The 26,057-nt window shown below is 38.9% G+C and overlaps 2 protein-coding genes across 2 annotated transcripts in view; both read left to right on the forward strand.

The window, feature by feature from the left end:
* srrm4 (serine/arginine repetitive matrix 4) overlaps positions 1-12,542 on the forward strand; it is a 58,079-nt gene extending 45,537 nt beyond the window's left edge. Inside the window, exons 7-13 of the mRNA XM_051423890.1 lie at positions 1,545-1,628; positions 2,764-2,929; positions 6,220-6,542; positions 6,758-6,952; positions 7,551-7,652; positions 7,744-7,899; positions 9,091-12,542. Coding sequence (XP_051279850.1) covers positions 1,545-1,628; positions 2,764-2,929; positions 6,220-6,542; positions 6,758-6,952; positions 7,551-7,652; positions 7,744-7,899; positions 9,091-9,367 — 1,303 coding nt within the window. The 3' untranslated portion in view covers positions 9,368-12,542. The remainder of the gene's footprint in view (positions 1-1,544; positions 1,629-2,763; positions 2,930-6,219; positions 6,543-6,757; positions 6,953-7,550; positions 7,653-7,743; positions 7,900-9,090) is intronic.
* A 548-nt stretch (positions 12,543-13,090) lies between these two features.
* hspb8 (heat shock protein b8) lies at positions 13,091-25,351 on the forward strand. Its single transcript, XM_051423910.1, has 3 exons — positions 13,091-13,759; positions 17,531-17,594; positions 23,818-25,351. The coding sequence occupies exons 1-3, from the start codon at positions 13,333-13,335 to the stop codon at positions 23,990-23,992; spliced, it is 666 nt and encodes a 221-aa protein (XP_051279870.1). The 5' UTR covers positions 13,091-13,332; the 3' UTR covers positions 23,993-25,351.
* Positions 25,352-26,057: the final 706 nt, after the last annotated feature.

Below are 26,057 nucleotides of genomic sequence, written 5' to 3' on the forward strand. Positions count from 1 at the left end.
AACACCCATTGCTGAGGAAGAAGGAGAGGATGCTCCAAAATGCTCTCATGTAGGGGCACGATGGGTGAATACAGAAACGTGCAGCCTTTATTTTTCTGAGCAAAGCGTGAAAAAGGCCTTGTAAAGACGAAAACTGATTGAAAGCTTGAGCTACAAAGAGAGGGAAAGTAAGGGGTGAAAGAGGGTAAGAGAAACCAATTTCATGCTGTGATCTTTCAACATTTTATAATTCGACTTTGGATGAGCAGGCCGTTGTTTGTGAGCACAGAACCAAGTTCAGTTGCTGCTTCCTTGAGCAAAAACCACTGCTTTCCTGCTCTCTACAACCCTCTTCTCTCGCTTCTTTTGTTATCTTCAAGCCTCTGCTGTCTCTTCATACCACTGCCTTCGCTGACATGCTCTCCTCTTTCTCAAACACAGTTCATGTACATCAGAGGTGGACATAGACGCTCGAAAAAAACCTACTTGAATTATTCTTCAAGTTACATATTATGCTAGGTCTGATTTACTATTTTAATACTGAATTGTGCAGTTTAAAAAACATTTGTAATGCCAACAAATGTTGTTCTATAAGGCTGCAACTAATAATAATTTTAATGTTTGATTAATCTATCCATAGTATGCAGAGAAATAGATCCACTCTCTGGAGTAATAGATGGGTAATTCCAGTTTATTCCAGTTGGGTAAATCTTATTTTCCTGGTTTTAGATTTTATTCCCTTGCATGACTGAACTGCCATTTGTTTTATTCATTCAGCCAGACTTTGTGTTCAATAGCGACTGATGTAACCATGCCGCCAGAGTTATTTTCTGTTGGCACAGAATCTTCTGTTGCAGTTAAAGGTCCGGTGTGTAGTATTAGTAGTATTTAATCTAGAGCCAGTTTTTGGTTTGTCCGTTTTAAGCTATACTATAGATACATGTTGGTTTGACATGGCAGCCTCCATGGAGTTTGTAGGTAAAAACGGCTTGTTCTAAGGTAACGAAAACACAACAATTTTAATCTTCAGGTAATTATACAGCAATGAAAACATACCTATGAATATTATATTTCATTTCTGCCAATGGGTCCTCCTAAATTTTACACACCGGACCTTTAACTTGATGTTTTTCACACTGATCAAAGAAGTATATTGATTTAGAAGTTACTTCTGTAAGTCGACTTTCAATAATCTGTACAGCTGTGCAGATCTCATTTTTTGCATAGTTGGCACCTTAAATCTTCCCACTAGTGAACTCCAGGTTAGCCTAACCTATTTGGAAGAGAAAACCAAGGTAATTAATAACAATATTGGTCAAAAAGCATTCATTGACAATGGGTATAAACTGCACAGCAGCCACAGACCGTTAGCTACAAATGTAATCAATTTACAAAGGCATACAACAGCTAGAAGCAGAAAATCTTTACATCTGAGAAGGTGGAATTTGTGGTAAATGATTAAGTGTTGATAGAAATGGTTGTCAAGTAATTTCCATCGAGTAGTGCTCTTAACTCCTTATCCACTTGTGTCTTCTCTCCTCTGCTCTCCTCATCACCTTCTTCAGTTCACGGACTCACTCACGGCGGAGACGACGCTATCGGAGGTCAGAGTCAGACAGTACTTCCTGCCAGTCTTCCACAGAGGACAGGTAGGAACCCATCCTTCCCCCTCCTAACCCCCTATACTCCCTGAGTTTATCTTATCAGCCTGAGGTGTCTGCCGAGTTCCTGGTCACACCACAGTGATGACTGATAAGACAGAGGTGACTTCCTGATCTCAGACACGACCAGTTGTTATCACAGCTTCACAGGAAATGGCCCCAAATTCACTCCACAGATCAACGCACTCAATGATACTGAAATATTGCAAAATCTTGGACATGTGATAGTATGAAAGATGTTGTTTTTCACAGGTTTTATGGATTATACTGAACAGGGTCGATGGCATGATCATCTCTTGTAGCCACTGTTGATAATGAATCTTTGAATAATCATTGATCACTGAATGCAGAATTTTGCATTTGGAGTCAGAATGGCATCCCCAGGAACAGCTCAATTAGTGAACTTTGACACAAATAGGTAAAATTCACTTCAGTTTTGAACTCAAATTGATGTCCAATTTTCAAACTGAACTAATCTGAATATATTCTGAAATAAACCGTTTTCACATGAAATAAACACAGGTGTTACCAATGGTGTTCTGTTCCATTCAGCTCAAACAGGCTGCTATTGTGCATGTTGTCTCACTGGAAAGGCTCTGCTACACTAAATGGACTGAAACTTTAATTAGTGTTATTGGTGACACCTGTGATTACTGTATTGTTATATGTCAAAATGTCTGCTGTGAAAAAGGTCTATTACTTTATTATTATCTTTTTTTCCATCTGTGGACATACTAAGATAAAATCTAGCTGGAGCTCTTACTTATTTATTCATTATTATGAGTTTTAGGATATTAAGAGAAAATCACAATTCAAATCAAGAATTGAGTGTTGAACTAAACTTTCCATCATTTTTATGTAGATGAAACTCAACACAACTAATTTTCCCAGGTAGAATATCACGCATACAACCATTTCTTTACAGTTTTTCTATCATTAGACAAGATACCCAAAACAAAATAAGAGGCTGTTGCTGAAGCAAATTCAGATATTTTACTGATCACATGTGCTCAAGTGCCAATTTTTTCCCCATCCTCTTAAGTGCAGAATTGGCTGTAACTGAAAAGAAGCATTTACGTAATGATGCTGTGTCATGGAAACTAAATCCAGCCTTTTCCCACAGACACCATCTGCAAAAATCTGTGGTGCATCAGGCGTTAGGAGACCTGGCAGCTGTAGTAGAGGAAACCAATGGAGTGCTTGACCACACGGACATGAAGTGGAGACCTGCAACCAAATCAGTGTGTAAAACGGCTCCAAAATATCGCTCCATCCTCTCAACTGCCACCGTAAGTACACTTTAGGACTCTTAACGGTGCTGTCGCTTGTTCAGTTTGATTTCTCAGTTATGGCCATGTAAAACAACTTAAATAAAATAAAAGGCCTCCAGTGAGGTGGTTTGGTCTGGAAAATTATTTTCAATAAAAAAAATCTTTAGCTCACTATATATATATATATATATATATATATATATATATTCAATCAAAATATAATGTTTCAGAACACAATATGTCTAAATTAATTTAGTTATCCTTTAAGGGAAGAATATTTACAAAATCAAACCCTACATGGCCTTACCCTGAGCTCCTTTTATAAGTTATTTATTTTGCAGTAATTTTGTCAGTTGTTGTTTTTCTGTTTTTACAATTAATGTCATTAAGTACTTAGTAGAGAAGACCCCATAATAATAATGATACAACTGGAAAAATTACACATTCTCGAAAGCTTTTTTTCCCCTTCTGCTGAGAAATAAAGTGTCCAATTATGAAACAACAACAACAACAACAATTATTTTTTATTTTTAAGGGTTTAAATTAAGTTATGATTAAGAGTTATGGACATTTTGTGATGATGTTAATGAATATTGTTTTTTAATGGATTATTCAAACAAACTTTGTGCATCATTACTATGGTAAAGATTAGGAAAATAAAACACTTGGTTACAGCTTTAAAATGTTTTGATGTTGACTAGATTGGTAGTTGACTCTTCCGGGGTTTATCTCTGCTGTACTGCATAGTACCCTGTTGCAAAACAGTTGTGATGCATATTTTCTTTTTAATGAAGGGAAATGAAATAAAACCATGTTTTTACCATTCTGCATTTGTTTTGTCAAATTATAATCTGCAAATAGCAGGCAATAAACAAGCGCTTCCTGCTTGTTTATTGTCATCAAAAGTGCCACAGACTGTTTTTAGTACACATAGAGCTTTAAGGTTAGGGACAGTTTGAGATTGGACATAAACCGTTAGTTTCTGCTATGCTACATAAGTGTCACACTGCTTCCTGTACTTGCACCCAACACTGACATTTAATGTCAACATAAACATTAAGGAGACTGAGCTGAAGACTGAGATAAATACTGATCACTTAATATAGTAATTATTGAGTTTGGAATTATTAGTGTTCTTGCCACTTTGTATTAAAAGTCTCTCTGTTGTGCATTTAGAATATGTTTTTTTTGTTAAATATTATATTTTATCTTTGACCTCTAAATACTTGCTCAAGCATTCCTTCAGAAACCAAGATTGGCATGTTATAGAAGCAGGAAAAAATACAAATACAGCCTTTTCACTTAAGCCCATCTCAGTCCCCTCCAGTCATTGCAGCTGTTTTATGTTACACTTCCAGCAGGTTCAGCTGTTCATATTGCAGACCTGACTTGGAGCTAAAATGAAACCAAAAGAAAACATCTTTAAACTATGACTGACAACTTCTAGATGACAGACTTTGAATGTTAAAACTGTGTTTATTGTACAGATTGATTTGACCTTTTTTTTTTTTTAAGTGATGTTTCCCAAAGAGCCTTAGAAATACAGCTGTGTCCTTAAACTCATTGTCTCGTGCTTATTGGAGCATGAAATATATTTAATTTCTCTCCAGCAATCATTAAATTATGCTAATTGCACCGACAAATGTTTTTAATTACACACCACAGGGTTTTAATTGAAATTCAATAAATTAATCCATATATTGAATCATGCCTGGCATTCTATATCCCCAAGTCTTTCAGGAGGACTTCACAGTCACTGAGACGTTGCCTTACTGTATCACAGTTATTCAGTGGTGTTTGCGTTTATTTACAGGTTTTAATTTGGTGAATAAAAGACACATAATTTCAAATGTGATGAAGAATGATGTTTGCTTAATATTTCTTTCCCCCAAAAGCAAGCCATAAAGGGAAAGGTAGGTATGACTGGAGAGAAAAACCCTAAAAAATATGAAAAATCGACATGAATGTGGTTGATTATAAAATATGTCAACCTTTTCTGTAAATATAAATGATGAATTTCTTTTGAGGTGGAAGTATAAGAAACGTTATGGCAACAAAAGGGAAAGAAAGCACACAAGAACCATTAGCACAAATACGATGGTAGAGATGAAGTGTTTATTTGAAGGTAGCCTTGTCAAAATATCTCAAGGTGACACTGAAGAATGTCTCAATTTGTTTTTCTGTTAGTGAAATCTTTTACTCTTGAGTATGCACAGATTGTGCGTAGATGCGAGTGGTTAATTTCCCTCAGGGTTGGTCTGTTGTGTCGACTTTAGACTAGATAATGGGAAACCTTCAGGAGGACAGACTGGATAAACTTCTGAGTGTCTCGTAATCAATAAGTAAAGAGAGATCATAATTGTATGAGATAAGTCAACTATGATCCTTGGATAGACACTATCTTTTTCCATCTGTGGACGTCTGCAGTTAAAGAAAAATAATAAAGGTGTGCAGTAGTTGTACTCGCATACAAGCACACTTTTTAAATATTCTGGGACCTTTTGCTCCCGAAAAACTCTAAAACAATGCACCATTAAGGAAAGAAAAAGGAACATGCCAATATAAGTCTAACTGGCTCTGGGTTTGAAGAGAGGGTTATTGTCTTTTTCTTGCAATTTACGACTCTAATGATGCACTTATGTTGCCCGCTCTTCCCTTTTTCTTACACCTTACCTACTTAAGGAGGAAATCTTGATTGGTAAGTCGATGCTATCCGCAGATTTAGGGATTTACTTGTAGGTCGGTGCAGGCTAATTATTTACTTCTTACAGGAGAAAGAGCACAGTCATCTGTCCTATTCTGAGGGCTTTCTTAGTTAGACTGATGGGATCTCTCTTTGTCTGCAATCCTTTTCATTTCTACATAATACCCATTTTGTGATGTTTGTTCAATGTTCTTTAAATGAGGCTTTTCAATGGGGCTATTGTTTACTCTTTTTCTCTTTACCCGAGTTAGAATCGGTAGATTTTTCCACGCATAGTTTTTCTTTCTTCTCTGCTCTTTTGTTGTTCCTTTCATATAATTGTTTTAGTTTAGACTTACTTTATTTAAATTTGTTTCTTGTTGATTTCTTTGACTTTAGTTGAGTTCAGACTTTCTTTTGAGGTTAATCGCATGCTTCAAATTTGCATGATGTCTTTATCTTTCAAAGTTTTCTGTCCCAAGAAAGAAAATAAATCTCTTCTCTGTGTTTTCAAGGGAATATGTGCCTTTGTACTAGAGTATTCACAGTGCATCAAAGCAGATAGCAGGTTCCATTTATGAACAAACACTTGGTTTTAAGCTGCAGCCTATTTGTCTGTTTGCAGATTTTGTCGTCAAAACCTGGAAGCGAGCTTTTACACGGAAAAGGGTCTCAGCATTTATCGAGCCAGACCGAAGGTCCACACGATTACGATTCTGGGAATGACACATCTTCACCGCCATCAAGCAAAACTGGTGTTTCTCGGGCGAGTGTCACTGACAACAAGAGGAACCACTGTAAACGTCTGGCCTCGCCAGAGAAGCTGAAGTTCACTGACAGAGACAATGTCTCTGATTCAGGAAACTCTGTGACCAGCTATGCTTCCTTGTGCAAACCTTATGGGGAGGACGGCTTGTCTGCAACCCTTTTCAGTAGAAACAGGAAGAGGTAATGTTGTGTACATGATAAATAATCCATCCGAATGAATGCTTACCAGGAAAATTGCAAGCTGTTTATCTTCTGTTCCCACATTCTGTTTCCTCTTTTGAAATATTTATCTTACGAGTGAGAATAAGGGAGAGCATTTCTTAAAAACAACACAGAATACAGTGTTGGATTTATCAGTTCAAGCAGTGAAATGTCTAAATGTGTTGTCTTTACAGAGAGCAGGTAACCTTGGGGTGTCGGGTAGAGGTTGTGAGATCTCCAAAGACCTCCAGATGTACACAGAGGATAAGCAAGGCGTCTCGAAGGCGACTGAAAACTCGGTCATCGAGCAGCAGAAGCAGGAGTAGATCTTTTGGGAGTTCCAGATACTCCGGACGCTACTCTCGAAGCCTGTCGCTGTCGTCTTGCAGGTGTACTACTTTTATGTTTTACATCACTAACAACCACTAATATCAAGTTACACATAAAATGTGGGACAACCTGTTGGGCTATGATTGAAGAAAACACAATGTCCTACTGCTAATTAGCAAATGTTAGCATGCTAACAATCTAAACTAAGAGGTTAAAAGTCTCTTGGTCTTATTCCAATGCACCTTGACATGGCAGTACCTGCTACTGTACATCATGCCATTTATGTGGTGCCACACAATATTACATGCCTGCACTGCAGTAGAAAGCCAAAACGTAAAGAATAAAAATAGAAGAGTGCATGTAATCAATCCTCATTTCCAGTCTAGATGAACACCACAATTAAGTCATTCAGTCATACAAAAATACAAATTGTCACAAAGGAAAAAGTGATGTCAACATGTCATAATGAATCAGAATTAGTGGTGCTAACATGTGATCTTATCATGTATACGTAACACACTTGCAAAAGGAAGTTGTTAGAAATATGCACTGATTCATATTTTATTTTGCTGAAATTTCAGGAATTTGTGCAATATTTTATAACTACTGCTTCTTTGCATGATTGTAGGAGATAATTGTAATTTTTCTTATTGCCAGCTCGTACTCACGCTCACCCAGTTATTCAGCTGATCTGAGGCGGCGAGGCAGTGTATCCAGCCTCAGCTCCAGAGGAAGCTACTCCAGAAACAGTGCTGAAAGGTGAATTTTCTGAAATGGTTCAGCTGCTAAAAAATATATATATTGACATTGTTGGTGATAAAATATTCACATTGTTATGTCTGCTTCCCAGACTACGAGACAGAAAGAGAAAACCTAGCTCCAGAGAGACAGATGTGAAGCATGCACATAAGGTTAGTGGGAAGAGACGAAGACGCAAATCCTACTCTCCTATGAAGAAAAGGAGGAGAGACTCACCAAGCCATCTGGAAGCACGCCGAATCACAAGGTAAAGCTTTCTCAGTCTGGTTATTTATAGCTAAAAATTTACATTTTTATGCCTAAAGGCAACAAAAATGTATTACTGGTCCCACCCTCCACCCCCTCAGTTGGACAAGTTCCCAACCTGAAGTCTTTCCCTCGTGTTGATGAGCTGTGTACCATGAAATGGCATTTAGCCAGAGGATGAGATAACCGTCAGCTCTAAAGCCACCACAGGTGCTAAAGAAGCAGATGGTGAACACAGGCAGTCTGAAATGTAAAAAAAGAACAGAGCAAGTCTGATCTTCACTTTTTTTTAACAGATCTCATCTGCCACACAATTACTGTTACTTTTCTTTCTGTCACACTACTCTTTGACAGCAGTAAATGACTTAACACCAAGACATTTGCATCAAAGAACACAACAGAGATATTGCAAATAACAAATTTTAGGTCGTTATTGCTCCACTAATCTACATTGTTTTAAAATTGCACTATTCCATATTTGTGTATTGATTATGGGTATAATATGAAAGGCAGATATGTTTATCAGGAGTTGGTGGAGACCAAAAAAAGAGCCAAACGTAGAGTAAATATTGGACTTTCTGTATGTTCACCAGGTTGTTCAGAAACAACTCCAAATGATGCCAATGTTGTTGTGTGATGTTGTGTCTGCTGGGTGTCTAATTAAACACTTACACATTAGCTATAACATCTTTGTAATGTGATATGTTTTGATATTTTTAAGTAATTTTGTCACCCAATTGGCCAAAGAACTGTGTTGGCTTTAAACATGCATTAATTGGTGTTTTGGGCCACTAGGGGGCAGTGCAACAAGTTGTAAACACGTTTACAAATGATCACCCAATAATATTGATATTGTGACATGTTAGGAAACAGTTGCCTATTACCAGTATGACATAGAGAAGCATTTTTTTGGAGTCTTGTTTCTTTCCATCATATAAGTTTCCTTATTCCACCTTCTCTCTAACTTTTTCTTCCTGTTTGATGCTGAGCAGGTGATGTACACTGGATTTAATAGAGCTTTTTGGCTGAAAATTAGTGCCTGCAGTGAACAGCAAAATTGCAACTGTAAAATCACAACAATGAGCTAAAAGATGCTAAACTATTCTGTAGAGCTGTAGATCAACCACATTGCAGCTTTAATTCTCCCACTGTTTGTCAGTTTAACACAACTTGCCTCTTTGGCTCTCTACAGTGCCAGGAAGCGACCCATTCCTTACTTCCGTCCCAGTCCTTCCTCCAGCAGTCGGTCCACCAGCGTGTCGTCCTGGAGCAGCCTCTTCACCCGCAGCCGCAGTCGCAGCCGCAGCCCGATCCACAGCATCACCCAGAGCAGGAGCCGTAGCCGGAGCCACAGTTACTCCTCCTACAGGAGCTACAGTCGCAGTTCATCCTGGAACTCAATCTTTGGGACCCGCAGTCGCAGCAGGAGTCGAGGTTCGTTGAACAAACGCAACAAAACCAGGCATTAGGTTTCTCAGAGAACATTAAGGGACAGAGGAGCCAGTCGTGTTTCCAGTTGAGAGCGGGGACAGTGGATGTTGGAGCAATCGACTGTGTACGTCTCCATGCTCTGCTTTGACGCTTGAATGGAAATGTCCCAGCAGGGGTCTCACCACGTCTTTCATTGATGCAGTCTTGTTCACTCTGCCCACAGAGACCACTGGAGACGGAATGTCTTTTTGTTCATTTGTTTTGTTCTTGTACTGCATCCTCTTGCATCAGCACTCACAATGGCCTGAGACTGTTCATCACTTAGGTATTAACAATAGGAACTGCACATAAAACAGAAATACTATTCCTGTGTTTGGTCAACTAACAACACATCATGTTAAATTATTCATTTAAATGAATGCTTTAAAATGGTTTAACAACATAATATTTATTTTAAAATTGATAGTTAAATGGTGTATAATAAGGCCTGACGGTACCAAAAAGAGTTGAAATTACTTAATTACAATATTTTTGTTTTGGCAGATGTACCAGGTAAACACTTTTAAAGTCTCATAGGACATTGGACATTTACTGTCCCATGTCAGGTCTGAATGTTGTAGATTTTGCGCAGACAAGTGAAGTATTGATGTAACATTTGAGCCGTTTGATCTGAGTATTAACAAATGGTTTCAAAGGGATCGTTGTCAGGAATAAGGAAAAGGTTTATTGCTCTGATCTCTGCACTTCACAAGGTGGAGAACAAATGTGTTTCCTCTGAAAAATGAATCGGTGAGGGTGGCCTGATGGCAGCTCAAATGTCAAATTAATTTGTCCTTTGATCAGGTGGAAAACAATTGAAATGTCAGTCTGTGTAATACAACGGAGAGCGATTGAAACATTGTGCAGAAACAGGGAGGGGAATTTCATCTGACAAAATCTTCAGAGTCAGAGGAGGTATTTTCCTTGACAACTAATGGCGAATAAAACAAATCATGAGAAATTTAGAGAAAATGATACTTTAATGGTAAATCTAATGAACTTTTTTAAATCTACTTTAATGCTTAAATTGTCATCTTGGTCTGTCTGTACTTACGTATCAGTCTCTGAATTCTTGTTCAATATTTTTTATTTCAAAAGATGACAGAGAGAAAAGGCTGTACCTCATTTGGTTGCAAAATAGGTCTGAACTTATGAATAGCATTGAGTCTCAGTTTACTTGAATAATGTTTTCTTGCTACAACACTGGAACCAAACAGATACTGTATGTCAACTATGTTTTTTTACTTGAGTTATAGTACAACGTAAGGTCAAGCTTTGAATTGTGCAGCACCATACATATTTATTACTATTTAATATTTATTGGTTTGTTGTCCCTCTCAGTAGTGGTCAATATTTCTATGCAACACTGTCAATTTAAAATTATTATGACACTGCTGTAATTTATTTTTGGTTTGTTGTAAATTATTCTTGGGTTTTGCCACTGTACTCACACATAAACCTCAAAGTAGAAGCAAATGTTCAAAAGACAAAAGAACAAAAACTGGGATGGCAGAAAAGATGCTTCCTGTCCAATCTCATGTTTTGGGTGCTTTTTTCAAAAGCAAAATTTCAACATTTTGGGAAATACGCTACTCCCTTACCAAGAATCAGATAAAGAAGACTAAGACCACTCATCTCTGTCTGTTAAATATCAAGCTACAGCCAGCAGCTGGCTAACAAGCTTAACATAAAGACGGGAAATGGTGAAACAGCTGGTCTGCTTCCATCAAAAGGTTAACAAAACACTTTAAACCAATGTCATTAAACTGGCCTCCCTGTCTCTGAGGCTGTATTTGGTCCCAATCCAGCCGTGTTCACTGGGAGGCTGCTGAGCCCCGTTTCATTGCACGCTAACGGCAGCTACAGCAGCCATTAGCTACTGAAAAGCAGAAAAGGTGGATGTCATTATATTATTGGTTAAAATTAGTTGATCCACACATTTTGTTTTACAGGAAGAAAAAAAAGTTATATTTTTGATATAGCATTACGAAGAATTTTTTTTGTATTTTCTTTTGGCATAAATTGTTAAATAGGTCTACAATAAGACTCGGAATCTAATCTGAAAGGGTCAAAAAGGCATTTTTATTTAATTTCCATTCAGAGATCCTGGCAGATGTTTTTTCAAGCTTTGGACAGGACTCTGTTTCCCCTTGTTTCCATCTTTATGCTAAGCTAAGCTAATCGGCGGCTTATTATAGCCCCATGTTCATCATCAATCTCCATATTTGACTAGTCCATGAAAGTGCTGCTTTGACTCTGGAGTTTGAATCTGCAAAAAAGTTTGAAACTGCCTTTCCATATAATTAAGAGAGTTATATTTCTCAATCATTTCAAATCCATCACCCTGTCTGTGTAACTGCTCCAGGCCTGACAGACTGCTCTCTATGCACTCAATACTCTCAGCTTATTTCCCTGAATGTCAACTAAATTGGACGAATGAGGGAAATATGACGCTGGAGGAGGAAGGAACTTGGCACAAAAGTCATTCATAAACTCAAAACTGATGATGACTCGTGTCAACCAGTGTTGACTCTGTGCCAGGGGAAGATTTGTGAGGTAATGTTGATAAACTTTCTCGATGGGCACCCAGGCCAACAGCCCTTTCCCCATTTCACAATGTAAAGTTTACATCAATTCTTGTGCAAAATATTTTTTGAATATGTAATTACTGTGGTGTAAATATATATCTGCATTGTATAAATTATAAAAAACCTGTGATTATTTGATTTACAGAATGTGATTTGGGCCTTGTTGGATGTTAAAATGTAGGAATGGATATGATGCATTGACCAGTGACAGAGGAAAAGAAGACAATATGCCAGTTACGCATCAATCAATTTGATCAATGGAATCTAAATGTCTTTGTGCTAAAGATCTGATCATGTCTTTTGTTATTTCAAAAATTCCCAATAACAAAGTCATATAGCAATAGTGTTCCATGTTTCAGTGTTAAATTATGCATACTCTCCCTGTTTTCCATGTGAAGGAGCATATTGCAAAAGGATATGTTTTTCATACTGTCACATTTTATCTTGTGTCAGTGTGAACTCCGCATTGTAATAATACAGTATGTCACCTGGAAATTGAATTGTCCCCATCATAACCCCATGAAATCAACTTTCCCTTTCACTGCGTGTTTAGAATAAGCTATATAAAATCATGTTCTGAATAAAATCGCCACTGCAGTCTTGTTTTATGTCCTGAAAACAGATGACCGAGTTCACCGCAGTAAACAGTGGGCATCTTTACAAAGCTGGCTTCTTAGCTGTTTTGTTTTATCCGTACTGTGACATCAGCGTGTTAGACCTGAAGCTGTGCGTTATTTTCTATTAAAAAGCCAGTGAGTCACCTAGAGGAGTGCGCTCCAACTCTTTATGAGTGACATGTGGACAGCAACTTAATTTGGTAAAAAGGAGGCTGGTCTTTGGTCAGCTGTTGGGCCTGCACTGCAAAAAATATCAACATCAGCAAGTCATTTAATCTTACTTTAACTCCTAAACAGTTTTTTCACCCTTCTAAACAGAGGATGCAGTTGATTTGGACCAGAGACAGCTGTTATTTGATCCAAATGTGTGTACTTTAAGCACTTGGAGATACTTTAGTACTTGTTGGATGAATATTTTTTGCAGTGCGCGTTCTCTCCAGATCCTCCCAGCACTTTCCCGGCACTTGCTCTCTGCAGACTCACCGTCTGGGAAATCGCTGTCCAGTATAAAACCCGCCGCCAGGAGGAATTCACTTTAGGTTTTAGGGAAGGCAGCGTGCACTTAAACGGATTGCTGTTGGATCAACTGGTGACTGATTGCGTAACGGCGATGCGCGTAATCCAAAAGAGATAAAGTTTTACCTCACACAGACATAAGAAGTGTTTTTTTTTTCTTTTTTTTTTCAAAACAGATAGTTTTGGCTCGGGTTTGTTTGGCACAAATATCAGAACTTTAACTGGTTTTGAACTCAGCGGGACATGGCAGAGGGAGACTTCTACACTATGGGAAACCGGCAGAGGTTTCCCAGGGACCCGTTTGGAGAATCGCCGTTCAGAGATCAGTCTCCGTTCAGGGATCAGCTCGCATCTCGGTTTATTGACGATGACTTTGGCATGCCTCCTTTCCCCGATGATCTGGCAATGGACTGGCCGGGTTGGGCTCGGCCGGGCCGGCTCAGCACGCGCCTCAGTACCTCGCCCTTCAGCAGTGGTTTACGCACAGGTTTCCCCTCACGTCAGTCCACGGGAGGCCCAACGCTGTACACCAGCAGGTACGGCGAGCCTTCCTCCCGGAGCTCACCCATCACCACCGGGGGAGAGCCCTGGAAAGTTTGTGTGAACGTCCACAGCTTCAAACCAGAGGAATTAAACGTCAAAACGAGAGACGGATTTGTAGAAGTGTCAGGTGAGTTGGGATGCAGAGGTCTAAATTAAATGTAACTACTTTTTATAGGAGAACACATAACTTTATCATCAAGTTCATGGGGGATAAGGGCCCCTAAGGGAAGATTAACTTATGATCAATGACTGGAGGGCAGTGTTAACCCACCTGTAATGTCCCCACTGTGAAAACCATCAGTTCAGCTCAAAATACATAATTAGAATTAAAGTAATTGGTCAAATTTAAAGTGTATTCCTATTAATACATTACACATAATATGAATAAAATAAATAGGGCAAATAGGACTATCTCCTTGTGAAAAACACTAATTTGCAGGGTTGTAGCTGACATTGAGAACATTGAGGTCATGCCCTCAGTATTGCTTATGGAAATGTGAGGGTTTACATTCTGTAATTACATAGCAATTACACATTAATAGTGGCCTCTGCTATTTTTAGGACTCAATATCAATAAATGTGACTTTTTAGACAAAAAATGTATCTCTAGCTGTGTGGATAAGAACTTTAAACAGCGTTGGGACCTACATTTAGGCAGATTCAAAAACTAAAAAAGAATATATTATTGAACATTTAGTATTTTTTAACAAAATGATTAAATAAAATGTACATTTGAAAGCTTATTTGGTGGTCTTTCAAACTTTTTCTTTGCAGGGTGGACATTCAAAACACATTTACATTTTTTTTATTTTATTTAAGTGACCAAAAAGCAGCAGTCAAGCCAATTCAAAAGCCAGAGTAATGCAGATCTTAATGAAACAAAGCATAAACAACTCCTCTCTGACTATCTATCCTCACTCTTACTTGCCCAGGAAATATCAACTTTTTCACTTTGGCAGCAGATTTAAAGCAGCACAATGAAAGCCTCGGTGGTATAACGTGGTCTCAGCATTAATGAGTCTTGATATGGAAGAGCTCGACAGATTTTGGGGACTGGGACTTGTACGTTGGCAGGCAGATCCTCAAGCTTAGACACCTGTTTCAGATTCCTGGAGAATCACTCCCTCAGTCACCCATGAGCTCGATTTAGATTTAAAGCAAGGCAAGGCCCGTGACAACAGTCTCTGTTTACAATAAGACAAGCCGTTCGCTGCCATTAAACACCAGAGAGAATGTTCTGGAAATAGGTTCACACTTTTACCCAGCGGTCCTCATGCTGGTTTTGTCACTGCTGGTGTCACGTTTTAGCTCTGTTGTTGATAATGATAGTAAGTTGAAGAAATTGCTTCCTCATGTCAGTCCTTCAGAAGACAGATGAATTCCAGGGATTCCCCCCGCCAAAGGGGGCAAGGAAGACAGCAGGCCCCCCAACTCTTTTTATAAAAAAGTTATTTATAAATACATTGTTGGTATGCCAGTTGGGTTATTCAATCAGCGCCATGTTGGGCCTGCCTGCCGCAGTGACTCAACCCCGTTCTAAAAGTGTGACAGGGAGTGTGATACAAGCATGCTTGACGTGTTCAGTACATGAATGCACAAATGTTTAACATCCTTCAGATGAACCGAGTGGACTCATCCTGATCTTCACTGACTGAATAAGTTCCTTAGTGGTGCCATAAGCATGTTTCTTCTGGTAAAATTCACTGAAAGTACGATTCAAATGTTACTAAAGCTTACTGAATGTTGGTACAACAAAAGTGGATTAAAATCTTATTGAATGATTGTAACAAAACATAAACAATCAAAATGCATCATTGCTGCACTATTAGTGTTATAAACACTTTTATAGGCCTAGTTTTGTACTGGACTAAGTTTCATTTGAAACCAACAACCAACTTAGCCTACATACGATCCAAGACGGAAATGTTCTAAGCACTTAACTTAAAACAGTATAAATTAATATTTTATGCTATGTAGTATTACTGGAACAAGTTGAAATCTATGTCACTTATCTACTTAATTTACAGAGACGGTTCAGATAAAAATTGTTACATAAGAAGAAGTAAAACAACAGATGTAGTGTATATAGGGCATCTAGCTGAAGCTAATTTGCAGTTCCTGTTGCTGTAACGGCGACATATGATCACGAAACACAGAAAAATATTACCAGTACACATATACTGTAAAATGTCAATTAATAGCCAAGGCTTTTATTTGCTTTAATCACTGAACTCTGCCTATATTTGGAACAAGTGTCTATGGGAAAGGCATTTAATTCCCTTTGCACAAAACTCTTACTCAGCAAAGATAGGAAATACTATCAAACTTTTTACTTAAACCAGTATGAATATTACTTTTACTTATTTAGGCTATAATAACATATCGGGAAAAAAATCAATTATAAATCATTCATTTGATCATTTGGTGCTTATGGTTTCCATAAAGTGAATGGAACAATTGAATTGTGGGTAATCTAACTGATCTAACGATATGTATGTCCATATTGACAAAAGTTCAAAGATTTATATTTGTGTGTTTAATCTAAGCAGCACAGAACCTGCTCAAGCAGGCGACCCGGTGGGCCTTAAGATGTTTTATACATTCAAAGAATTTCTATAAAATCCAGACTAGGCTTCTAATTGAGACCTGCGTTTGTTTGTTCCAACATGTAGCAACACCAGGCTAGTAACGTGGACCTGCGTCTAACTGGGACCCTGCTTTTAATTGAAGTTTTATGGTATCTGGACACCCAGCAAATGTAATATTCACTCTTTAGCTCTGTTTTTGGTCTCCACCAACTTCTGAGAGAAATATCTGGCTCTTCATCTGTGAAATGCTCCACTATGTTTACCAGCTAGCCACTAGCTTTGTCTGTCTGCCGTTTGTATGCAAGGCAGGGTACTCTCCCCTCCTCTAATCACGGATCACTGCATAGACAGAAGGAAACACAGCATCTGCCTTCCCCCATGTCAGAGTAACAAAACTAGCAAATCTGTTTTCAAATGTGAAAACTACAGCCATGACCTTGATACCCGTACAGGCAGAAAACCTCTTTAGTACATTTTCCATTGCAATAGGATCTCCTCCCAGAACATACAGTATTACACAGAGCATCTGGAATTTGAAAAAAACAAAACAAGGAGAGGCAACGTCATGTTGGACTACTCTCTAACCAAACCTTCATCATTCATGAAGTATCTCAGGGAAACAGTCAAGGGAACAGTTTTAAGTCTAAAGTCACGACAGTGTTTAAATAATAATCTAATGACTTCACTGGTGCTCAGTCTCTGGTCTGAAGTCAGAGACGTCACTGAGGGGGTATAGGGTAGCGCATAGTGGAGCCTGGAGTGCAGACGGGGGTTGAAGGGTGGGGCAGGACACACTGCTGGCGGTGGCAGTGATATCTAGCAGCCCCAGAGCAGCTGCTAGCAAACCCAAGAGATAGAACGGCCATAAACAGAGCTTGGAGGAGAAGGTGGAGGGGGTGGGGGGGACTTTCCAGCCTGTTGTCCTCGACTTCTACATGTCTGAGTGTCTTTCGTCAGAAGAATCATTCTTGGAAGATAGGAAAGAGAATGAAAAGGACATTTCATCATTTTAACATGTTCATTGCAACCCACCCAGAGGTCCCAAAGCAAAAACACTGCTGGGATTGAGCAATGGAAAACTGTGTGAGCCAAATAAAATATGTTCAATCTCAGTGTTGTCAACACCTTTTTGATTTACATCCATACTGAAGCTCACAGATACATTTAGGGGGTCATGATATATGATGAATGTCATACTGAACCCTTGATAAGGACACTCATTTATGATCTAGGACATTGCTAAACTATTGCACAATGTTGAAATTAAGTACTCACATATTTGCTGATGTTTTGTTTGTTTTTTCAAACAGGAAAACATGAAGAGAAGCAAGAAGAAGGAGGCATAGTGACAAAGAATTTCACAAAGAAGATACAGTAAGTATGATTTCAGTGAACTCTCCGCCTTCATCAGAAAACATTTCCAGCTGTTTTTTCTTAAAAGTAATAAACTTCCATTGTTTGCATCCATGTTTACTTGCTCCTGCATTTCTTGGTGTGTCACTGCCACATGTTGATAGTGTGTAACCACTGGATGGAATGTGTGTTGCTGGAAATGTGAATGCAGGAGACAAACAAAATGGGACCCACACATAAAACATTGTTCCATAGCGCTACTGGTGTTCAGAAACATCGTACCATTAAGCCAAATAATATATATGAATATTTCCAGTCTCAGGGTTGGGGATCCACACAAGGGGTCATGAAATAGTTTAAGGGATGCTATTAGTATACTGGAGTTGGAATTAATAAAAAATCTGACTTTTCCCTAATCTAAGAAAATATATTAAAAAGAAAGAGTAAGGGGAAAATCACTTTTCAGTTCAGCTACTCACAAACCAAACACACGCAACAAGGGAAACAAGTAGACGTGCATTCTTATTAAGGGTTCAAACAGAAAAAATACTGGCCAGAGAGCCAAAGTACTGATGTTTTTTCTTGATTTTAAAACCTTATTTTCTGCTATTTGTACAAGACAGAAATTGCTACTGATCAGGAAGAAGGCAGGACTTTGACTTTTTATGCTAAACAATAGAATAATAATGGGAGGGCACATGCAGATAGACAGAGAAACGTTTCCGTATTTAACAACATGACAACATCCTGCATGTGTTTTTACTCTTTGTTTATCTCTGAAAAAAAAAAAAATTCAACATTATGTCAGTCCACACCTCTCACTTTAAAAAGTTTTGAACAGCTGCTCCAGAATCATATCAGCTTTGATTGGACAAACTACTCTCAAAACTTCAGATCAACCCTTACTAACAGTAGAATACTGAAACTGACACTACACAGTGTTTAACGCAGGGCTGCACAGATGTCTTGCATATTGTAGACTTATCATATTGTAACTCATCCAAGCCAAACAGGCCACAGAAGTTTCCACAACCTGCCCGGCTCTCCGGCTCTGCTCGTTTAATTGGGCAGTGGGAAGACTTCAAATGGCAGCACTAATCGCTGGTGCGAATCGCCGTCTAGCTGGCACGTCACTCCAGTTCTGCTAATTTCCTGTTGGCTAATTAGTAAGCAGTTGTGCTAGCCCTGCAATGTTCATATCACAGCCCTTTTAATTGGAAAGCCCCCAGATCAGGCCTATGCTCCACAGCTGAGCAAAACCTAAAACCAATGACACACTGAATATATAGAGAGGGCGGTTAGGGTGGTGGAGAGAAGGGGGAGAGGGGGTCATATATAAATAACTGACCTCCTTACCCAAATCCTCTGGTTATATGAAAGCAAAAGAAGTCACGTGACTAGCTTGTATGGCTGAGAATGTACTTTTAATTGAAACACTGCTACTTTTTCATTCTGTTTCTTATGGTAATAATAGTAATAAACCCTTCTTGCAGAGGGGAGCTACAGGGAGCTTGGCTCCCCTGAAAGAGACATGAACTCCCCAGAAAACCTCATTTAAGAAATTTAAGGGGCTCTAAAGTATTGTTATTTTTGGTGCAAGTGTTTTTTTTTTCTGTATAATTTTGTTGCACGGACATAGGAATTTCAGATCATTTGTGTCTAATAAACATAATGCTGTCTATTGCTGCTGTTATTTTTGGTGCCAGTGTTTTTTTTTTCTGTATAATTTTGTTGCACGGACATAGGAATTTCAGATGATTTGTGTCTAATAAACATAATGCTGTCTATTGCTGCTGTGGCCATCCATGTGGTGTGCCATGGGGGCATCATAATTGTCATGGGATGGTAAATTGACTTTTTAGTCTTCTGACCACTCAAAGCGCTTTACACTGATGTCAGAGGCTGCCATGCTGCTAACCCTAGCAACTGCTCATCAGAAACTAATTAATCTCACACAGCACTGGAAGCAAACCTTCTGATTGGTAGACGACCAGTTCTACCTCATGATCCACAGCATCCCCCTTACGTCCAGTCTGTAACAGACTGGACGTAAGGGGGATGCTAAGTTAAGTAAGTTAAGTAACACAATCCATTGGCTGTCCAATATCTGTTGCATTTGCATTTTTATTGTTATTCAGCAGAGCACAATTACAGTGGTGGAGGAAACACTCAGATCCTTCACTTATGTAAGAGTAGCAATACCACACTGTAGAAAATACTCATTACTACTACTACTACATTTCAAATAAACCATTATTTGTTTCCAACTTGACAGGATTCGCAGCATTGTTTTTTATATTCAATTCAGTTAAACTCAATTTTATTTGTATAGCGCCAATTCATAACAGAAGTTTCCTCTGGACACTTTTCAAATAGAGCAGGTTTAGACCGAACTCCTTATAACATTATTTACAGAGACCTAACAGAACCACCATGAGCAAGCACTTGGCGACGGGGGCAAGGAAAAACTGCCTTTTAAGAGGCAGAAACCTAGGACCGACCCTTCGGCTCTATGTGGGTGGTCGTGTGCCTCGACCAGTTGATCCAGTTGATCTTTATCTGATGTGATAGGGGAAAAAAAAAAAAATATATATATATATATATATATAGTGATAGTAAACCCAAAATATTATTTGAAATACTTGGCATGTTGATCGATTTTGAAAATAATCATTAGTTGTAGCGCTGAAGTGAAGGTATGAAAGTATTATCACCAAAATTCCAACAGTTAATTACAGAAGATAGATAGATAGATAGACTACAATAAACGTGCAAAACAGTAAACAGTGCAAATGTAAGTAAAACAGTGCAAATGGATGTGCAAAATACAGATAGAAATTGTCCATTGTCTATTATCTATTGTCCTCCCTGCCTTTACTGAGAGCTGTTGTACAGTCTGATGGCCAGGGGGACGAAAGAGTTTTTGAGTCTGTTGGTGGAGCTGGACTGGGACAGCATTCTGCCACTGAACACACTCCTCTGCCTGGTGAAGGTGTCGTGCAGAGGGTGGTGGGTGTTGTCCCGTATGGACACCAGTTTGTTCAGGGTCCTTCTCTCTGCCACTGTCACCAGAGTCCAGCTCTGTGCCCACTACTGAGCCAGCTCTCCTCACCAGTCTGTCCAGTCGACCGGCGTCTCTCCTCTTGCTGCTTCCTCCCCAGCAAACCACAGCATAAAAGAGCATGCTGGCCACCACAGACTGGTAAAACATCTGCAGTAGTTTTTTGCAGATGTTGAAGGACCCCAGCCTTCTCAGGAAGTACAGACAGCTCTGCCCTTTCCTGTGTAAAGCGTCCATATTTGCTGTCCAGTCCAGCTTGTCGTCCAGCTGCAGCCCCAGATATTTATAGAAATCATTGATGGAACACACTGATGTCCAGTAAACAAGTGCAATGGGGTCCAAGGGTGGATTTTGTGTTAAACTCTCAAACAAGTGGGAAATATGTCAGTTATTAACCAAATATGTTGTTGTTAAATCAGTTCTGAGGGCAAAGGTAGCTTGAAAACTCCAGGTCATGTAGCCCATCAGTAATCCCCCAGTCCATCAGTGTGAGTGGTTTGTTATTTAGGAATCTTTTGTTCTGCCTGTGTCTACACTCATAAGAAACATTATACTAGTGGACTGACTCACGTGCACTGTGTCTGGGTGTGTGGGAGGGAGCATATGTATTATATGTTTTACACACTACACACACTCAATGCACACACACTCACCTTGTCCAGCCTCACTGCCTTGTCTCTCTCTGCCTCAGTATCTCTGTGGGGGGAAAGCATATTGGACAGGTTTTTGGCAGCTGTACAAAATCAATGTGTGAGATAAAACGCATGCTTGCCAGAGGTAAATAAACTCCCCAAGCTAGACAGATAAGATTTCTGCCAGAGTCCCACGTAATGGGTCGGCTGAGTGATTTGACTTTGTCATAAGGGGCAACTTTGCATCGCAGCAATTGGCTTCTTGAAGGAATGTGGGGGGCATAGATTCTGACACATGTGTAGGCTTGTGTGTGCATGGGGGTGCGTGGTTAGAGCTGGGAATTGATAAAAAAAATATTCAAGATTAATACTGGCTTACACAAACTTCAAATTCTAGCTTTAAATTAATTTCTCCTAAATATATTGACAGAGTATATAGTGCACTGTTCAGTAGATTGAATTATTATTATCATGCTATTCATGGCTCTGTGGATGGCAAAGTCAGTCAGCCAGTCCACGACTTTGGTCCAGACTGAAATATCTCAACAACCAATGAATAGATCGACATTCATGGTCCCCAGAGGGTGAATCCTAATAATTTTGGTGATCCCCTGACTTTTCCTCTATAGTACCACCATCATATTATTATTATTATTATTATTATTATTATTATTATTATTATTATTATTATTATTATTATACTATATACTTTAATTTACAACCAAATACAATGAATGATATCACCATCAGCCTCAGCTTTACTTTTGATTTGATGGTATTTTCGAGGAATTTGACTGTTGATGAAAGTATTCTATATGAGATCTATATTAGTGTGTGCCTTCAAACCTCTGAGCTTCCTCCATCTTTTAAGCTACCCTTCCCCGCTCCCAGCTGCCCCTTCCACTTACCCCCCACCCAACCACACTTACCTGACTGCCCTCAGCCTTGGAACGATGTGAAGACATTTCCAGTGACCTACTTCCTGCATCTTATCTCTTTGGACACAAAGCGTTGGTCTTGTTATATCTAAATTGGATTTACTATAATCCTACTGTTGGAGTCTCTCTCTATTTTTTCCCTTTATTTTTTGTAATTGACTTTTTCCCACCAATGGGTCCCATATTGCATCCCTAGCCATTTATGAAAGGGGGATGTCTATATGATTTTTCTGTCACAACTTTAATACAATTGTTCCTTCTTTCTGGGGACTGTTTTCTCATCTTCTTTGTGAACCTGGGCTGGGTCTGGAGGCTATTGCTGAAGTGGACCTGAGTCTCACTGTATGTGATATTTGGCTACACAAATAGACCTGACTTGACCTCCCTGTCTGTCTGTCTGCTTCTGTTGGGTGAAGTTTTCCGTTCCATTTGTATTTCTCAGTGGAGTGGGAAACCAGTAGAGGGTCCTCTCTAATTAAATGGAGGGTAAATCCACAGTCTCCTCCTCTGAACAGGGCAGCCTGATGTTTATATTAACTCCCAAAGACACTTGGCTGCTCTCACAGAAAACCTACAATACCCATATTTGGCCACAATGTCTGACAAAGAACAGAGTTTGCCTGGGTCGCTGTCTGTTTGCGTCTGCAGCAGGTTTTGGATGACTTTCATTCCAAAGGGAACTGTATTATTTGAAAATAAACTGAAATTAACGTAATAACTAAATAACAATCAGTTTGATAATTTAAGATAATTCAATAGATTTGTTCCTACTGTTGAAGTGCACATACAGCTTTCTGGAAGTAAACCCTTTACATGCTGCAGTTCTGGCTGATTTTTCCATCAGTGCTTTGTATCTTGCTACAAGTGTTGGGAGCCAATTATCCCACTCTGCTCTGGAAAACATAACATTTTCAACATGAGAAGTGTCAAATAATGAAGCGAAGAGGTAAAAAAAAGCCTGACACAATTAGCTGTTGCCTATGACAGATGTGAGCAGCAGGTTAGGAAAGTATACACCAATGGAAATGTACAGGTGTACAGACACTCTCATTAATTGGAATCCGGTTTCATTTTTGCACCTGGATCCAACGTGTGTTCTTTCTCCTTTCCTCTTTGTCACAGAGCTGCAGGATTTTTAATGAAAACTCCTGATGGCTCTCAGTTAATCTCTATAGTAGTGAGATTTTTGTGAGTCTATCCACAGAAGACAGGTTGAACTATTTTAATAAGTCAATATCCAATGAGCCAAGTCATTTTTTAGACGTACAACATTAAAATCACCCGCCGACAGGCTGTTTATGGGCATTGACAAAGTGTCAATAAAATATCCCAGCATTTAACAGGGTTTTACAGCAGCTGTTATGGAGGAAAATGTCACTGAGTTTTGCATGACCTCCAAATGGGGAGTGAACTGTTTCTCTAGGCTTTTTCTCCTCGCCGCTCTCCTTATTTTGTTCCTTCCACTCGTGCCTTTAAACATGCCGAACACACACAGCAGCTTACAGATTTTCCACCAAGTAAACTTCTGCTACTCTTAACATCTAAACTTCTCTCCTTGCATATAAAAAGCATTCAGACCGTAATCTCTTTCCCACTTCTGTTTTTTTTTTCAGGATCCCGATAGATGTGGACCCTCTGACTGTTTTCGCCTCCTTGTCCCCCGAGGGCGTCCTCATTATTGAAGCTCGGCAGACGCCTCCGTATTACCTCTTCAGCAACGACGGCTCCCAGAGTGGTGAAACACTGGAGGTGGAGGCCCCCAAGCCCCAAGAGGCCTCTATGGTCTAACATAACAAATCATCCTGCACAGTTGATTACAAGTTTGATAGCAAATGTGTGGCCTTCAGCTTCATGTTGTTAACATATGGAATTAAAATGTGGAAAAGGAAAATAGGTATGTCCTGTTTGATGAAGCTGCACAACTTACAACTGTTAAGTACACACGCAGAATTCTGAAGAGTCATGCTATTACATTTGAGTCACACAGTTAAGCATCCAATTTTATGAAAAATAAATACCTGGCGATATTTTTTGTTGTTTACCAACTCTTACTGCTGTTCTGAAGGCATTTCCAGTATCCTTGAAGACTGTTAATGACATTTGGATGACAAACTATTCTGTCTGCTGCATGATAAAAAATACACCTTAAGCTGTTTCCATTGTTGCAACTCTGACTTCCTAATTCCTAATTTATGAATGATTGTAGCCGGAAATCACACATTGTCTTACTCGATTTGTACAATTTGAAACAAACTTATAAAAAGATAAAAAATATATCTTCTTGGTGCAGAAGTTGGCCATTTTTTTCTTCCACATGATATGAAGAATCTTTGAAGAATTTAGAAATATCTTCAGAACAGCAGTAAAGTGTTTTTTAAACGACCTTCTGGATTTTTAAAAGATTGTTGATTCGATTGTAATGGTAAGGTTAGATTTTTGGGTACCGAAGATCATAAAAGTTCAAAGAGCTACAGTTTATGGAGCCGTCGTTGTGTTAACTTGTCTTGGGTAGCCTTAATCTAATATATGGATGCATCTTTAGATTATGTAAGAGCTGTTTGGCCACTGCATTATAAGTCATAGCATTCTCAATAACCAGTAATACAATAATATATATATATATTATGTGAACTTCTCAAGATCAAATTTATATTTGTATTTATATTAACATGCAGTTCATTTAGTGGAACAGTTTTTGCATCAAACATATTGTATGTGATTTATTTGGTTTTTAAAAGGATGACAAAAGTGCCTTTATTTACTTGAATGCCTTGACTTCCTTCAGTTACACAGTTGTTTCTCTTTTGAGTTAATGAATGTCACTTAAACTGACAAGAAACAAAAGTAAGTTACCTTTTATGGCTTTGTTAGAGGGTGAATTGTGTGCATTAATACTGTATTCTACCAAAGTGTATTGTAAATATACTTTAATATGTGCCAATTCATTATAAATATTAATCTGAAGTGTTCCAGGTTTTGCAATATGGTTTGCATTTTTCTTTTCTATTTGAGTATTCAGGAAGATGGCTGCATGATTGTTGGGGTGAACTGACTGACTTGTGTGCCAAAAATGTTTGTTTCCTGCTTTCTTTTCTGTTGATGTCTTTGTATTGGCTGATGTAATAAAAATGTCCAGCCAATCTCCTAGTGTGTCTTAACATCTGTGTCTTTTATTGAGAACCGTGCCACTCTCAGGCCTGGTTCCAGGGTTCCAGGGAGCCTGTGGTGTTATTGTTAGATAACAGAAGGAACTGGGCAGCAGATTAGCAGAGGGCTTAGTGCTGGGTGAGATTGGCACTGCTGTGTGCTGCAGGATGGGCTGAACTCATGGAGGCAGTGCTGCCAGAGCTTTTGTGTGCAAGTGCAAAATTGGGGCAGTTCCATTGCATGTTGTGTGATGCAAAATAACGTAATCTTCTCTGTGTATTGGAATCAAGAGGGATGATCAGAATTTAAAAAGTTTCCAAACTGGAGCCACACTGTGGAAACAACAAAAGGCCTCCACGGTTTCGGCTGTGCAAAGGCGCCGCTTTGTATGATGTGCCAGCTGACATAAACTGTTGTATTTATTGGTATTAGACGATATGTGTGGACTTGTGCTGCCATGGCAACAGTATAATTGGAATCACGCCAGTTTCTCCTTGGGCTAGTTACTCATGTAGAAGTGACTAATGCACAGCTGTGCAAACGTATAGTATCTGATTGATGTCAAAACCTCTTAGCTGAAACGGCATGGTAATTAATCTCTTTTTTAATTTTGCACTCACGTGCTGTATTTTCAGAGGTAACTATGAGTATGATGCTCATGAATATGATCACTTATTCATGAACAGTTGCAAATTCACACACAGAT

The sequence above is a fragment of the Dicentrarchus labrax genome, unplaced genomic scaffold (assembly GCF_905237075.1).
Source record: "Dicentrarchus labrax unplaced genomic scaffold, dlabrax2021, whole genome shotgun sequence".
Lineage (NCBI taxonomy): Eukaryota > Metazoa > Chordata > Actinopteri > Moronidae > Dicentrarchus > Dicentrarchus labrax.